Source organism: Zophobas morio, unplaced genomic scaffold (assembly GCF_036711695.1).
Source record: "Zophobas morio isolate AGI-343-1 ecotype UQ-CSIRO unplaced genomic scaffold, CSIRO_AGI_Zmor_V1 ptg000024l, whole genome shotgun sequence".
NCBI lineage: Eukaryota > Metazoa > Arthropoda > Insecta > Coleoptera > Tenebrionidae > Zophobas > Zophobas morio.
The window spans coordinates 16,415,097-16,431,789 of NW_026972129.1; the positions used below are offsets into that span (position 1 = coordinate 16,415,097).

At 32.2% G+C, this 16,693-nt stretch overlaps 1 protein-coding gene across 1 annotated transcript; it reads right to left on the bottom strand.

Moving 5' to 3' along the window:
• Positions 1–5,228: 5,228 nt before the first annotated feature.
• Positions 5,229–16,552, bottom strand: LOC135134903 (condensin complex subunit 2). Its single transcript, XM_064063785.1, has 8 exons — positions 16,202–16,552; positions 15,975–16,151; positions 15,458–15,924; positions 15,247–15,405; positions 6,043–6,534; positions 5,799–5,988; positions 5,537–5,749; positions 5,229–5,482 (listed from the first exon to the last, which is right to left on the bottom strand). The coding sequence occupies exons 1-8, from the start codon at positions 16,322–16,324 to the stop codon at positions 5,279–5,281; spliced, it is 2,025 nt and encodes a 674-aa protein (XP_063919855.1). The 5' UTR covers positions 16,325–16,552; the 3' UTR covers positions 5,229–5,278.
• Positions 16,553–16,693: the final 141 nt, after the last annotated feature.

The window sequence follows — 16,693 nt, forward strand, 5'->3', positions numbered from 1 at the left end:
AAGTTATCCTCACTAATCCTCGCTGTGCAAGACCTGTTACATAATTGACTGCATCATCCACTTACCTCGTGTCTCGTGTTCGGCCAGATCGGAAGGCCTACTCATTCCACGAAGAAGTAACATTACAGCAATTGATCGATCAACTTCAACTTGTTAATTTTGTTACTGTTGATTAAAGGTGCTAGGTTGAGGACAAATTAGAAAACTGCCCTCGTATTAATTAAAAATATTATTAAAGTCGTAGACAAAAATCCCACCTTTATGGCTGATTCTTCTTCTTCTCCTCCTATTATTTGTAGCGATTCCCCTCATCTTCAACTACACGGACCCACTGTAAATAAAGAAAAATAACATTTAGCAGAAGTTTTGTATACTAAATTTGTTTAATTCACTATTACATTAACGTTTCTAGTGTAAAATGTCAATTAAAAACCTAAAAATAGAATAAATTAAACAAATAATTCTTACCCTTCTTAACACAGCGCAGAAACAAAGTTCTAGCAGCACTATTTTTCACTACGTGTTTTAATCGCGTACTCGGAACTAAAAACCGCATACTTGGGAATTCACTTCAATTTTTACGCTTCTTCCGTTGCTACGATTAGTGAAGCCCCTCTTTTTTTTAATAAATCCCCTGCAAAATAATACACAAAAAATGTTGACGCCATACTTTAAAAACGACGGGCATTGTATTCTGTAAATTATGAACGCCGTCCCTTTTAGATGCTGAATGCCAAAATACTTTATAAATTTATAATAAAATTATAAATAAAAAGAAAAGGTTACCCACCATACACTAAAACGAAAAGATATGAATCAGAGACCGGATAAATTAAAATTCAAATCGTACTTATCTCGTTTTCGAACCCTTTTGGAAACGTATCATCGAAGTGCGCACTTTCCTTCGTGTTCACAGCAGGAACACAACACATTTTCACTATAACTTTTTAACAATAAAATAGAAAACAAGCCACTTTTACGCCAAAATGACGCGCCGATGTTGCTACCACCAGACCGAAATCAAAACTGAACACAAATGTGGCCGCCACTCAGGGAGTTCACACAACAGTAACGTTATTTTGACCAGGAAATTTTCGGGATTAATTTAACAATATTTAGACAAATTGATTTGTTTTTAAAAAGCTCGTGTTTCTAGAAAAACGCTTTTCGGTTTATTAATTAATAATATTAATTTATGTCTAAATATTGTTTAATTTTGTCACGAGAAGTTATAAGTAGCATTTGCAAGAAATGATTTCACTAATGATGATCAAAATCGTAAATTTAAAAACCAATAAGTCACAAACATGAGAAATTGAGGATATTTTATTCATATATCACTATCAATAAATTTAAAAAATTCATATGAAATTGCAACTTTTACACCGTCACGACGAACGGAAAAAATTACCATCACAGACGAAATCGGGAAAATTGCTATTGGTAGAAAAGCCACCCGCTTTGACCGGCCAATTTCAAAACTTCAATCGTTCTCGAAAATTTCCTAAAAATTTAAAGATTATATATGGGGTATACGAACCACGGAACCTGACAAATTAAAACTCAAATCGTACCTACCCCGAGCCATTTTAGAAAAATACCCACTTTCCTTCGTGTTCACAACACTAACACCACATTTTCACAAATCTTTATTAATAATGAATTAAAAATTCGCGAAAACGCGCTGCTTTTACGGCAAAACGACGCGCCGATGTTGCCGCCACCAGACCGAAATTAGAACGAACGCAAATCGCCGAAAAACGTAACGTCCAATCGGGTAGCTCCCATAAAAGTAACGTCATTATAAATCACTTTTTGGGTGGGAAATTGCATATTTTCAAGTTTTTTAATTTAACAATGTCTAAACAAACTGGTTTGTTTTTAATAACTTCATATTTCTAGGAAAACATTTTCCGGTTCAAGTATGGTATAATTATACTAATCATATTTAAATATTATTAACTACGTCATCATAAGTTATAAGCAACATTTACAAGAGCTTTTAGTAACAATAGTTAAAAATCGTACATATAAAAAGCAACAATGTCAACAGCGGCACTGCTTGAATCATGCGAACTCGATTTTCCGACTTTTCTGAAAAATTGGCCTTCCGTAAAACGCGTATTTTCACTTAATTTCCCTCCAGTTACGGACCAACACGATTGTTTGATAACTATCACTAATAAATTTTAAAGAAAGAAAGAACGAAAAGTCACAAAGACGAGTGTATTTGATTCATATACTACCAATGTATAAAAAAAGTCCAAGGAAATTGCAATTTTTACACTGTCATGACGAACGAAAAAAATTTCCATCACAGACGAAATCGGGAAAATTACTATTGGCGGAAAAGCCACCCCCTTTTTGCGGCCAACTTCAAAATTTCAGTCGTTCTCGAAAATGTCGCAAAAATTTAAAGATTGTGGGGTACACGAACCACGGAGCCCAACAAATTAAAATTCAAATCGTACCTACCCCGAGCCATTTTAGAAAAATACCCACTTTCCTTCATCTGCACACCACTAACACCACATTCTCACAAATATTTATTAATAATAAATCAAAAATTGGCGAAAACGCGTTACATTTACGCAAACACGACGCGCCGATGTTGCCGCCACCAGACCGAAATTAAAACGAACGCAAATGGCGGAAAAATGTAACGTCCAATCAGCCCCGTAGCTAGAAAACTTATTCAGGGGGGGCAAATTTGTCGACAGAGGGGGCTTCATGTAAATATATATATATATTTTAATAATGCACTCAGATAACTACTTTATTTTTTCTCAGTTTTTACATTTGAAAGAGCATTAAAATAATTGTAAACGTGGATTTTTGCGCTATTAGATTTTCATAAAAACCTGTCGAAGTCCAAAGATTTGGTACGGTACTTTTAAAAAGCCAGAAAAAACAAGTTTGCCAATCTTTGATGTGTCGTTGAACGCGCGGGGCGATCTATTCTGGCTAAAATACAGAATGTAGATTCACAAACCTGTACTGCATCCAAAAATTCGTACAATGGCCAATAACACTAGGTAACAACCAATTTGTTTGAGTTTTTTTTTTCATGTTTAATAAGTAGTCTATGGACTAAAATGTGACATGGCAGTTCATTTTTTTAAACGGTCAACATCAACGTTGGGCGGGTGGGGCTAGTAAATATGCTTCGGCAATCGGCATTATATTGAAATTTTATTACTAATTTGAAATTTATAATGTGCAAGTCTTCGAAGGGGGGCAACAACAACTGCTAGGGGCTGCGTCCAATCGGGTAGCTCACATAACAGTAACGTCATTGCACATCAGGATGAGATTGACAAAATTATTTTTCATGTTATAAGGTGGGAAATTGCATATTTTCGAGGTTAATTTAACAATGTCTAAACAAACTGGTTTGTTTTTAATAACTTCGTGTTTCTAGGAAAACGTTTCACGGTTCAATTATGGTATATTAATACTAATCATAATTAAATATTATTTAACTACAACATCATAAGTATAAGCAACCATTTACAAGAGATTTTAGTAACAATAATTGACAATCGTAAATTTAAAAACCAACAATGTTAACAGCGGCACTGCTTGATTCACGAACTCGCTTTTTCGACTTTTCTGGAAAAATTAGCCTTCCGTAAATCGTGTATTTTCATTTAATTTTTCTCCAGTTACGGACCAATGCGATTCTGTATTCTAATAACTATCACTAATAAATAAAAAAAAAAGCGAAAAGTCACAAAGACGACTGTATTTTATTCATATGTACCAACGTATAAAAAAAATTCCTAGGAAATTGCAATTACACAGTCACGACGAACGGGAAAAATTTACCATCACAGGGAAAACTGGAAAATTACTATTGGCGGAAAAGCCACCCGTAAATTTAAAGATTGTCGAGTGGACGAACCGCGGAATCCGATAAATTAAATTCAAATCGTACCTACCCTCTTTTTGAGTCTTTTTAGAAAAATAACCACTCTCAAATTAAAAATTTGCGAAAACGCGCCACTTTTACGCCAAAACGACGCGCGGCCGATGTTGCCGCCACCAGACCGATCAAAACTGAACACAAATAGCCGATTAACGTAACCTCCTCTCGGGTAGCTCATGCAACAGTATATCACGCTGAGATTAACAAAATTATTTTTCATATTTTGGCCAGGAAACTGTACATTTTTGGGGTTAATTTAACAATTTTTAAACAAACTGATTTGTTTTTAAAAACTTCGTGTTTGTGTATAAATAATGGTTTTAATGTAAAAACAGAACACATCATTTATTTGTTTTGTTCACAGTTGAAGATTTTTAACTGTTCATGCTTCTAAAACAATTTAAGTGCACTAATGGAAATATTCATATAAAACACACATGGCAGGAAATTCACTTATTCGGGCTCAATCGATTTTAAATATGTAAGAATGTCTCCTGGATGTTTTTACTTAAGTTATTACATTAGCCACACTTCATAACTTCTCATTCGAGATTAAAAATAGTTCATTTATTGCATTTAAACTAATTTTAAACAGCGATCGATTAGAAAAAATTTCAAAAAATTCGGTCTAACTCAGACCTTAAGACCAAATGTTCAAAATTTCGAAGGAAAATGAAAAATTTAAGAAATCAATCACAAAGAGTATATTCTAAAAATAGTTTAAACAAACAAGGTTAAATATCACAAAATTCACGACGTAGCACATTTGAAAAATAAAGTTTGTCCAACAGTGTGTGGTGTCCCGATTTAAAAATTTCGCGCTAAAGAAAAAAATAACGCCGTTAGACAATCATCCATGTTTTAACGTTTACGGAATTAGAACAACCCTCCCTGTTAGCTTTATAGTGAATACCGCGAAAACCCATGTTAAAATTAAGAGTATGTATAATTTAGATAAGGTACTTATCCAAATATCGTTCCAAGTTGGAGAAACATACGGTTTGAATTTTCACTGAAATTGTGAAAGCATAAGATTTCGTGGCGAAGGCGCAATACACGGTTTTTAGTTAAATTTTAGTTGGTTGTTTTACAAAGAAAGGGTATGCAGTATAATATGCAGCAGGTTTTTTGGACATTAAGATGTGGTGTGTGTGTTAACACCAACTGTCAATAGAATTAAAATCACCGAATGAGGATGCCAGGTTACAACGAACTACTAAAATACAAATTTTATTATTAAAAAATCCAAAATATACAAATACGTTTTTAAAACGGTTTTTACATTTTCGACACAAAATCCAAAATATACAAATACGTTTTTAAAACGGTTTTTACATTTTCGACACTTCTTCATTCATACGCTTTTACAATCGTAAAATCTTTATTATTTTCCGCTCGTTTCAGTTCTAAATTATTCTCGTTGCACAAATGTAGCACAGCCACCACAGCAAGTGGACACGTTAACTCCTTTTTCATCTCGGCTGTTAACAACGGAGGTAAATTGCTGTACAACGTGGAGAACCGTGTGGGTGTTACTTTCTGTTGGACTTTCCCCTACAAATAAAATTATAATAAACAAAATTAACAAAATTTCCGTTTTAAATTTACGTTCATTTCTCCCGAAGTGAGACATTTCCAAACTGCGGCTTTTAACTTTTTCATGTCCATCTTTTTGGCCTGCATTGCGTATGGTATATGAGTAGAAGAAACCATTTCTGGTGCACTAACGAGATTTTCACCCAAAAACTGCTCTTGGGCTACAGTCTCAACATCTTCTTCGAAAGAATTTTGTAGCGGTTCTCCATCAGGGCCATCATCACTCTTAATAAGAAAAATGTACACACTCTGCAACAATAAATAATATACTTACATTATGTTGTGAGCAATACTGAGAATCGTTCGGATTTTCATAATTATACACTTGTACTTCGTAATCTCGTTGCGTAGGAAAATTGTTGTTTAGTCTCGGACGTGGTACTCCTGGTTTTATTAGCAACTGTTCTGCTCGCATATTGAAATTTTCGGCAGATAATTCTACTTCTGGTATGGGTAGCGTAATTCTAAAAAGCACAACTATAAATATACCTAACCCATTACCTGTTACTTTTACTTACTTTTCAAACGTGGTTGTAGGAGGTGCTCTTTTTACAACATACTTGCCTAAAGAAGCACACAAATCATCGTCTACCTGTGTGAGATCAAAAACTATTTTTTGTGGTTCTTTACTCTTTTTCGTGTGCTTCACCACTTGTTGCACACAGCTTCCGGAATATCTCGCCGACGACCGTCTGTTAAATTTGACTTTCCAGTGACTTGGACCCGCCCAAATTCTGTCAATAAACTTCCCTGAGGTTGTTTTTATAACAGTATTGTAGCCATATTCGGTTTCAACACGATTTTCTTCAGGAACTGCGTCCACGATATGTGCGATTTCACCGTGGATTTGAGCTTGAAATACTTCTTGTTGTTCTTCACTTTCGCTCTGTGGATCATCAGGGACGTCATTGTTATCTTCGAAAATGTCGTGTACCGAGCCGTCTAATTCGGCTATTGGTAAGCCGTTGTCATCAAGAACAGCATCGGGCACGCTTGGATGCTCTGCTAACCTGTTACAAAACACGAGTTTTCTAGATGTGTTTAAAATTATGATTATTACATTGCTTGAAAAAACTGAACTATATTTTTAGATGGCGTCATCGGTTTTTTGGAAAGATGAATAAATAAAAATTTCTTAGAATTCTGTAATTATTAAAATAGTGTAGCTTGTGTCTCACTAAAAGTTTACTTTTTTTAAATAACCTTTACAAACGAATTTCTAAATTAAAAAAGAGGTAGATGATTAAACTACACGTACAGAAGCAAGTGACTCATCAAATCAATCTAAGCGGTGTTTTTGAAGTACATGCAAAAATTCAAAGTAATCAGACAGATAGACAGAAACCGGTACCAAAATTCTACAAATTGTGAATAGACAAAAAATCATGAAATTAGGCAAAAATTAAATAAAAGTCTTAAAGCTACATCGTAAAATAATAAATAAAGTACTATCAAGGTAGGCAGGCTTGCAAAGTGTTACATTTTTATGTATGCACAAACAAGAGCAACAGCAACATACTTAACACAGTGATGGACGTGACATCTGATATGGTGTCAGTGAACTAATTTCTGTTAGAATCCCCTTAATCACTTGGTGTGCCTTCTACCAAGATTTTAAACTGTAATCAATAAATTTTCATCTTTGCGTGTGCTGATGCCGCAAACCATAATCTAACTTGCAAAATTATATGTAGCCAATGGATATATCTAAAACGAATCAAAGTATTTTTTAATTCAAAACGAATTTTTCAATTTTGTGGTCAACATTAAAACTATAGCAAAGTGTAGTAGTTTTGATTTAAATGTTGTAAATACTATTACGGAATCAAAGTTGAAGAAGCACATTCTTGAGTTATCGATTTTTCAAATAGAAAAAACAATACATGGAAGAACATGCAGGCTCAACTTATTTTACTTAATTTATCTAAAAGTTTTGAATATTTTATTAAAGTTATTATAACGCATTGCGTAACTTCCCACTCCAGATTAAAAACAGTTCATTTAGGGCATTGACAGCCTTGAAAATGTTCACGATTAAATTAGTATTATCGTGGACTCGAAAACGGGAGGGAATTAATTAAATGTTGCTTTCTGGTCATTCTAGTACTTATCCAGATACCTTTGAAACTTCGAGAAATATTCGATTTGAAAAGAAAAACACAAGATATAGTGGCGAAGGCGGAACACACAGTTTCTTCTTAAAGCTGACGGTTATTCTCTCAAGTCATTTGCCCAAATAGATATTAAATCGTTAATTATTCATGAGAAGACACGCGCCCGCATGAAACGCAGCATAATTTGCTTTAACAGCTGGCATTATTTTGAAAAGACGGGGTAGAGTGTATAATATGCGGCAGGTTTTTTAAGCATAGCGATGTGGTGTGCGTTATATCTGTCAATAGAAGAAAATCATCGAAGTCGGGTGACGGCCATAATTTAGATTTGCCGCCAATCTAGTAGCTCAAATATTATCAACCAGTTGATTCAATTAATATTTCTGTTTTCTTTGCGTTTTCAGTTTGGTATGTTCAAATTTGTTGTATTAATTTGTAACATTTGATTTCACTTTGGAAAGCTGGACAAGGTTTTTATAGCTGGAAAATAAATTTCTTTTAGCTTATTTCAACAGCCTTTTCCTCTCCGGAAAGGAAGAATAAACAATTTGTACTCATTTTGCTTTTCGATTTCGATGTAAAGAAGGTAGGCATTGATATTTTTTCTTCATGTTAAAACACACTGTATAGTGTTTTGTCCGTCAGCAGTGTAACATAATTATCATCCGTTTACTTTGTGCTAGCTTTCCACTTCATTATCAGACACATTTGTTAATCACGTAAACAAAATGAAAAGCTTAATTTTCTCAATGTGAAATAATTTCAACAGAAAATGCCCACAATTGTGCTACTAAAACAAAAAGATTCAATTTCGTAAGGATATGCCGGACCTTAACGCTTAACGACGTTTTAATGAAAATTGGTCTGGACCACTGGAAGAGGGTGGAGTGTTATGCATGCTGCATCCGAAATTCTGCGTGAATCACAAATGCAACATTTTTTTTTGAGTTTTTGTATCCAATCTAGTGAATCATCATAACGAATAGTTAATTGTGTGAAAAGATAATGAGACGTAAATTTGAGGCAAAAACAATCCGATCATAAATGGAATTTCAATCGCCAAATTTTTAAATTCTCACTCACACCCTGTATTTTTATTACCGTATCTTACTCTGTTTTTCTTCGTGTTCCTCTGCTGTGTCTTTTAGAAAAATAACTTATAATCAACTTTAAATTTCGAAAATTGAAAAATTCAAATACATATACTTAGAAGACCTGAAAACTCAAGAAATCGAAAAACCTAAAATTTTAAAAATTGAAAACTTAAAATATCGAAAAGTTGAAAGATTGTGAAAACCGAGAGTTCAAAAACCGAAAAATTGAAAATCCAAAAAGTAAAAAGTCGAGAAATTGAAAAATCCAAAAGACGAAATATTAAAAAATCCCAAAATTGAAAAATTGAAGAATCGAAAAACTGAGAAAACTCACAAAATTTAACGAAATATCCAAAAATTGGGAAATTAAAAAATTGAAAAATTGGAAAATCGAAAAACCGAAAAATTGCAAACCTAAAGAATCGAAAAATTGAAAAATCTGGAGCCTGATGAAAAATGAAGGAACTGAAAAACTGAAAAATCGAAACCTTGGCAAGTCGAAAATGGGCAAATCAAAAAATAGATTAATTGAGAAATCGGAAAACTGAAAATTCAGAAACCTCAAAACTTGAAAATTTAAAAAATTGGAAAATTGAAAAATCTAAAAATCGAAGAATTGAAGAACTGAAACATCGAAACTGCGAATTCGAGAAACGGGAAAATCAAAAATATATATTAATTGAAAAATCGGAAAACTGAAAATTTAGGAACGTCAAAATTTGAAAAATTGGAAAATAGAAATATTGAAGAACTGGAAAATCAAAAAATCCAGAAATCAAAAAAACTAAAATTTAAAACACTGAACAATTGAAATATCGCAAAATTGAAAAATAGAGAAATCCAATCATCAAAGAATCAAAAAAGAAAAATTCGAAAATCTAAAACTTAAAAATCGAAAAACTGAAAAATCGACAAGTCGAAACTTCAGAATTTAAAAAAATTGAAAAATCGGATAACTGGAAAATCGAAACATCGAAAAATTGGAAAATCGAAAAACCGAGAAATCCAAAAATGGAAACATCGAGAAATAGAAAAAAATTGAGAAATTGAGAAAGTAAACAATCAAAACATCCAAACATCTGAATTTGATAAATCGAGAAATAAAAAAAAAAATGAAAAATTTTAAAAAAGAAAAATTAAAACATCGAAAAGTTGAAAAAAAATGAGAAATCGAAGTATAAAACTGTCGAAAATTTGAAAAATCTAAAGTTTAACGAAAAATTGAAAATCCAAAAAGGGGTGGAAACCGAAAAACTGCAAACTGAAAAATTTAAAAATTGGAAAATCGAAAGAAACAACAAAAATTAAGGAAATGAAAAATAAAAAATCAGGAAAATGCAAAATAAAAATCGAGGAATTGAAAAATTTAGGGGACGAAAAATTGAAAAAGGGAAAAGTTAAAAATCCAAAATGTGAAAAATGGAAAAATGAGAAATTGTAATATTGAAATATTGGAAAATTTGGAAGTCGACAAACTGTAAAATTGAAAAATCAAAAAGAAAAAAAGAAAAAGTCTAAGTATAATAAAAAAAAATGTAAACAGTGAAAATCAAACTTGAAAATTTGAAGAAAAATTGGAAAAAGACCTGAAAATTTGAAAAATTTGAACAAACGAAAAATTGTACAATCGAAAAAAACGACAAAAAATAAAGGAAATGAAAAAACGAAATATTGTAATATAAAATGGAAAAAGTGAAAATTAAAAAATCGGGAAAATGAAAAATAAAAATCGGAAACAAAAAATTGGAAAAGGGAAAAATTAAAAATTGAGAAACTGAAAAATCGAAAAATGAAAATGAAAAACTGTAATATTGAAAAATTGCCAAATTGAAAAACTGATGCAAACCGAAAAATTGAAAGAAACGAAAATTTGAAAATTTTGGAAGTCGAGAAACTGTAAAATTGAAAAATCAAAAATAAAAAACGAAAAATTACAAAATGAAAGCTTGAAAAATCTTAAGAATCCAAAAAGTGAAAAATGAAAAAAAAGATGTATTATGAAATAGAAATATTGAAAATTAAAAAATTGGAAAATCGGAAGACTGGAAATCCAAAAACTGCAAAGCGAAAAATTTAAAAATTGAAAAATGGACGAACTGAAAATTCAAAGCCTGAAAATTTGAAAAATTGAACAAATGAAAAATTATAAAATCGAAAAAAAAACAGAAAATAAAGGAAATGAGAAAACGGACAATTGTGATATAAATCGAGGAAATGAAAATTAAAAATTCACCACATTGAAAAATAAAAATCGGGAACATGAAAAATTGTGGAAACGAAAAATTGAGAAACTGAAAATTCGAAAAATTACCGAAACGAAAAATTGAAAAATCCAAAGAAACAACAAGAAATAAAGAAATTGAAGAAATGAAAATCTGTGACATAAAACCGAGAAAATGAAAAATTAAAAAATCGGGAAAATTGACAAATAAAAATCGAGAACTTGAAAAATTGAGGAAACAAAAAATTGAAAATGACAAAAATTAAAAACTGAGAATGTGAAAAATCGAAAAATGAGAAACTGTAATATCGAAAAATTGTAAAATTAAAAAATTGCAACTCGAAAAATTGAAAAATTTAGAAGTCAAGAAACTGTAAAGTTGAAAAAGTAAAAATAAAAAAAACGAAAAAGTATATAATGAAAACTTGAAAATCAAACATGAAAATTTGAAGAAACGGAAATTTGAAAAATCGAAAGATTAAAAATTGAAAAACTTAAAATTCGAAAAAGTGAAAAATAAATAAAAGAAATATGTATTGTAAAATCAAAATATTGAAAATTAAAGAAATTGAAAAATTGGAAGACGGGAAATCCAAAAACTGCAAATTGAAAAATTTTAAACCTGGAAAATCATGGAATTGAAAAATCAAAGCCTGAAAATTTGAAAAATTGAATAAATAAAAAATTGTAAATCGAAAGAAACAACAAAAAAGTGAAGGAAATAAAGAAACCAAAAATTGTGTTATAAAATCGAGAAACGTCGAGAAAACATAAAATTAGTCATTCGCCAGATGGATCTCTCTACTGCGTTATCACTTATCAGCAAAAAAATCCCTAAATCGAATCTTACAATTATCAGACAAAACTGAATATGTTATACCGGACTTTAAGAGCGAGGAAAGTGCTGTCTAAATAACTTTAGACCAATTTTTATAATTCAACAATTTACATAGAGTATCATAAATAAAACACCGATAGCTTTCGAATAATTTTGAATGTGTTGTGCTAATTTTTTTTAATTCCACCAATATTTTCTATTTTGACAAAATCACGAAGAGTCGAAACTTGGAGAGTTATACAAAACGAGTTAAATTTGAAGCCTCTTTTGTCAGGGTAGGTATTTTACCCTGCATAATCTCCGCCTTCCCAATGTCACGGTCAACTTCCGACCAAAGGTTCGACCCACTGTGCGACAGAGATCGCAGTAGCTACAGCTGAAAACTTGAAGCAATTTTTTCATCTGCAGCGTTTATAAGTCAGTTAAGACTGACGTTATATACGAATTGTGTAACACTTATTAAAAAACGTATTGATGCAATCTGTTAGGAAAGGTTCGTTGTAGACACCTCTTTTTTTTATTTTTTTTTTGCACTACAAAGTGTACGTTGTAACAGCAATGTAAATGTCGTCATTTTTGCATGTTTTTACTTTTTTTTTTTTTACACAGAAAACAGAACTGAAAATCAAATTTCAATAGAAGAGGGACAAAATATGTGTAATAAGGATTGTTAAGAAAAAAAAAAACTATCGTCCTAAGTCAATTTCTCTCGTTTTTACAGGACATTTCAAATGGGATGAAAACTGTCCCAAACCAGGCCGAGTGATACCGCCTTAAAGTCGATTTATAAACTTATGGATGACGTTGCTGTTCGCCGTTGACATCAATACGCAGCGAAGGTATGCGTCGTTTATATCATCAGTTGACGTTGCCGTTGAAAGTTGGGACGCCGTTGGGGTGACGTTTGAGATGACCAACTTTTAACTTTCGCCCTTACGTTGCCGTTGACGTTAGGTTTTCAACCAATCAAATTGCGGTAGTGCGTAGTGCTGCCAATTTGAAGGAAAATCCCCTGAAGTAGGGAGAGCATTTTTCTGGTTGATAGCACTAATTCCACAAAAATCAAATTTTGATAGAGATAATGAGGTTCACTAATATTAAGCCATTTAATCATCTGTTCACCGAAACCCTCATATTTTAAATAGCTGCCATAATTTTCTATACTGTAGCTTTCTGTCAGTACTTATGCATTGTTAAAGATAGTTCTCGACGTTTAAATGAACAAGATTTATTGCTATTCGTCTCAAAAACAGATTAGGTATTATAACTACAAGGGTAAAATTTTGTAGGAAAGTATCAATCTTGCAATTAGGCTCCGCCCCTCGGTCTAACAACGAATGAAAAATTCATTACAACTGAGCTTGGGATGGATATGGGTGGGGCTTAATTTTTGGCTTGTTTTTTCTTAATATACTTAGTATTTTTTTAACAACACCATACTCAAAAACATGTTTTTATTTCCTTGTAAAGAAATAAGTATTTTGCAGTTAAGCTCTCCCCCCTTGGTTCACGACGAATAAAAAAAACATCACAATTGAGATAGGGCGGGTGGGCGGGGCTTACATTTTGCCATTTAAGAAAATGTGTAGTCATCTCTTCACAACAAGAAACTTAACATAGGAAAATACCGATTTTGCAATTACGCTCTGCCCTTCGGTCTGACAACGAATGAAAAATTCATCACGATTGAGATCGAGACGGATGGGCGGGGCTTCTCTTTTGGTTTTCTTTTTCAATTAATGCATTTAATTTTCTCTGTATAACATAATTACTTAAGAACATATTCACATGGTAATTTATCATAGAAAAATAAGGATTTTACAATTAAGCTCCGCCCCTCGGCTTACGACGAATCAAAAAAATCATCAGAGTTGAGATAGGGCGGGTGGGCGTGGCTTATATTTTGCTTTTTTTTCTTAATATACATAGCCATCTTTTCACAACAAGAAACTTAGAACATGGTTAAAATGGTACACTTTTGCAAGGAGATATGGATTTCGCAATTATTGGGAGGAGACTAATTGCAAAATCGATATTTCCTTATACAAATTTTCCATTTTAAACATGTTTTAAGTTTCATGTTGTGAAAAGAAGTCTACACATATTAAAACAAAATGCAAAATGTAAGCCCGCCCACCCACCCTATCTCAATTGTAATGATTTTTTTTATTCACCGTTAGCCAAGGGGGCTTAACTGCAAAATATTTATTTCTTTACAAGAAATTAAAAACCTGTTTTTGAGTATCGTGTTGTTCAAAGAATACTATGTATATTGACAAAGAAAGGCCAAATATAAAACCCCGCCCACCCACTCCATCTCAATTGTGATTTTTTTTTTAGAAACTTAAAACACGTTTAAAATGGTAAATTTTTGTAAGGAAATATGGATTTTGCGGTTAGGCTACGCCCCTAAGTCTGCCAACGAATGAAAACTTCATTACTATTTAGATCAGGAAAGGTATGGGTGGGGCTTAATCTTTGGTATTAATTTTTTCTTAATATATCTAGTATTCTTTGAATTACACGATATTCAAAAGATGTCTTACATGGTAATTTCTTGATAAGAAATAATAAAGATTTTGCAATTAAATTGGCTCTCGACGATTAAAAAAAAATCATCATAATTGAGATAGGGTGGGTGGGCGGGGATACATTTTGCCTTTTTTGCTTAATATGTGTAGACTTATTTCGACAAGAAACTTAAAACATGTCTAAAATAGTAAATTTTTGTACTATCAACGATGCATGGCAACGGAGTTTATAAATGACAATTTTTAGCTCTAAAAGCAGCGACTGCAACGGAATCTTCAACAGCAACGGCAAGTTTATAAATCCCACTTTATGGATCTAACACATTTCCTAACCTTAACTACATACTCTAACAAAAAATAAATTAATATTCTGTACAGACTTCCAACAACCATATTAGATTTTCGTGGCTAACCCTACATTGAATAAATAATAATAATACTAAATGATCGAAAAAAAAGTCCTCCAGTAGATCATAAAATTTATTTTTAAAATAATCATGTTGGCATTGCATCTAATTGACACTTTATTTGACAGTTATTTGACCGTAACTGTCAAACTAAAGAAGGAGGGCGTTAGTGTTGCCAACATTTTTTTTTCAATCATATGGAATAGTTAAACCAAAAAGTGAGCATTATGTTTTAACATTAAACGAGCTACACCATCCAAAAATTAAAATACTGTATTTAACACCCTTAAAAACATGCTCCATTCTGTATAAAAACAAAAGCGACACAACAGATAAAATTACTAAATTTAAACTACAAATCCCCCAATCCCAATCCAAGGCAATAAAAATTTTCTGTTTTAGTAAATTCTTTACCGAGAGTTTAAAATCAAATCTTGACATGTACCCAACTAGAGTTTGTTCCAATTACTCTCTCATGTTTAATGTGAGTAAAACGCATAAATAGTAATATACTTACAGTCTTTCTTCTTCCTCTGGATCCCAGTTGGCTGTTTCAAACTCTCTGAATGCTAAACACATATTGAAATGTGTTATTTGTGGATAATCAATCTCTAATACTTTGTCAGAATTTTGTAACACTTCATCAGTTTTTTTAGACCAGTATTTATCTTCACTCCTAAAAAGTATACACATTAAAAATGAATTATTTGAACCATTAAACTCCCTACAATAGCATAAAACGATGATTTGCAGGATTTACCGGAAGCCTCTGGGTAAACAAATTATCAATAGCACTAATCTCTATACTTTCTTTGGTGGCAAATATAACTGATTCTACATGTTTAATTGTAGCATATAAATTCTTCTCATTCTTATCAACAGTATTTCGTTTATCAGCAGCTAATTTTTTAGTTTTCTTCTTAACATTTCTTCGTCTCTGTGTCTGATTTAAAACATTATCTTCGTTTGCTTCTTCACCATCTTCTTGCGAAGCATGTCCCTCAGTAGTTTTACCCATAGAATTCGCCAATTGCAAACCCTTGAAATAAACATCGTCTACACGCAATCCATAAACTTTGGCCCCAATATCGAGAGAGGAACCAGCCACTTGCAACACATTTCCATTATCTTGTAACGCGATTCTTCTCATAACATCGATAACGTGAAGTTGCCATGCATTTTTTGCTGAGATTTTCTACAAGATTTCAAAATAGTAACAAGGTGTATACAGTGCATAAAATATACATTTTCTGTGTACAGTTTCGCACAAATCCTTAAATGATCCTTAATCTGACTTTCTTCAATATATGGAGTGGCATCAACAAGAGGCGATCCACTGGATGATGTAATATTCGTGAGTCTTCTCCGTAGCTCCACAACGCTTCGTCTTGTTGAACGTTCTTTTTCATCGTCAGCTGGTTCCTAGTTAAATTATAATTACCTTTGCTTTATATTTCAAGAACTGTAATTACCAAAAGGGCAGCATTTTTGGCTGGGGGCAAGATGCTCCTTCGAAGTGGAGAAGCCACAACAGACACATTTAGTATAGATCTTCGACTAAAAGTAGGTCGTTGGGGGGTAGAAGTTTCCATCATTTTTACAAAGAAGTTCTAAAATCTACAGAATATTTGTACTTTATTCAGATCAGGAACCCAACCTTGACACCACCGAATTTCAAACACAAACACTTCACTTTTTGAATAAGTTTACTTGACAACTTTGTTCGTGTACAATTTTTAACAACTTGTCGTTTTTTATTAAAGAATTTCAATAATGTTTAAACCTAAAACAAAGCTTTGATTTTTGTAATCCGTTAACTTTGTTTGGTTTTTAAACTGTCTGTTGTTAACACCACCAGAGGTCACTTTAATGACACAATTTAAATTTTAGCGCCAGAATATTTTACCTCTGTTTACTAAAATAATAATAAAGATAAAAACAGTAGCAGGGTGAAGTGACAAAAA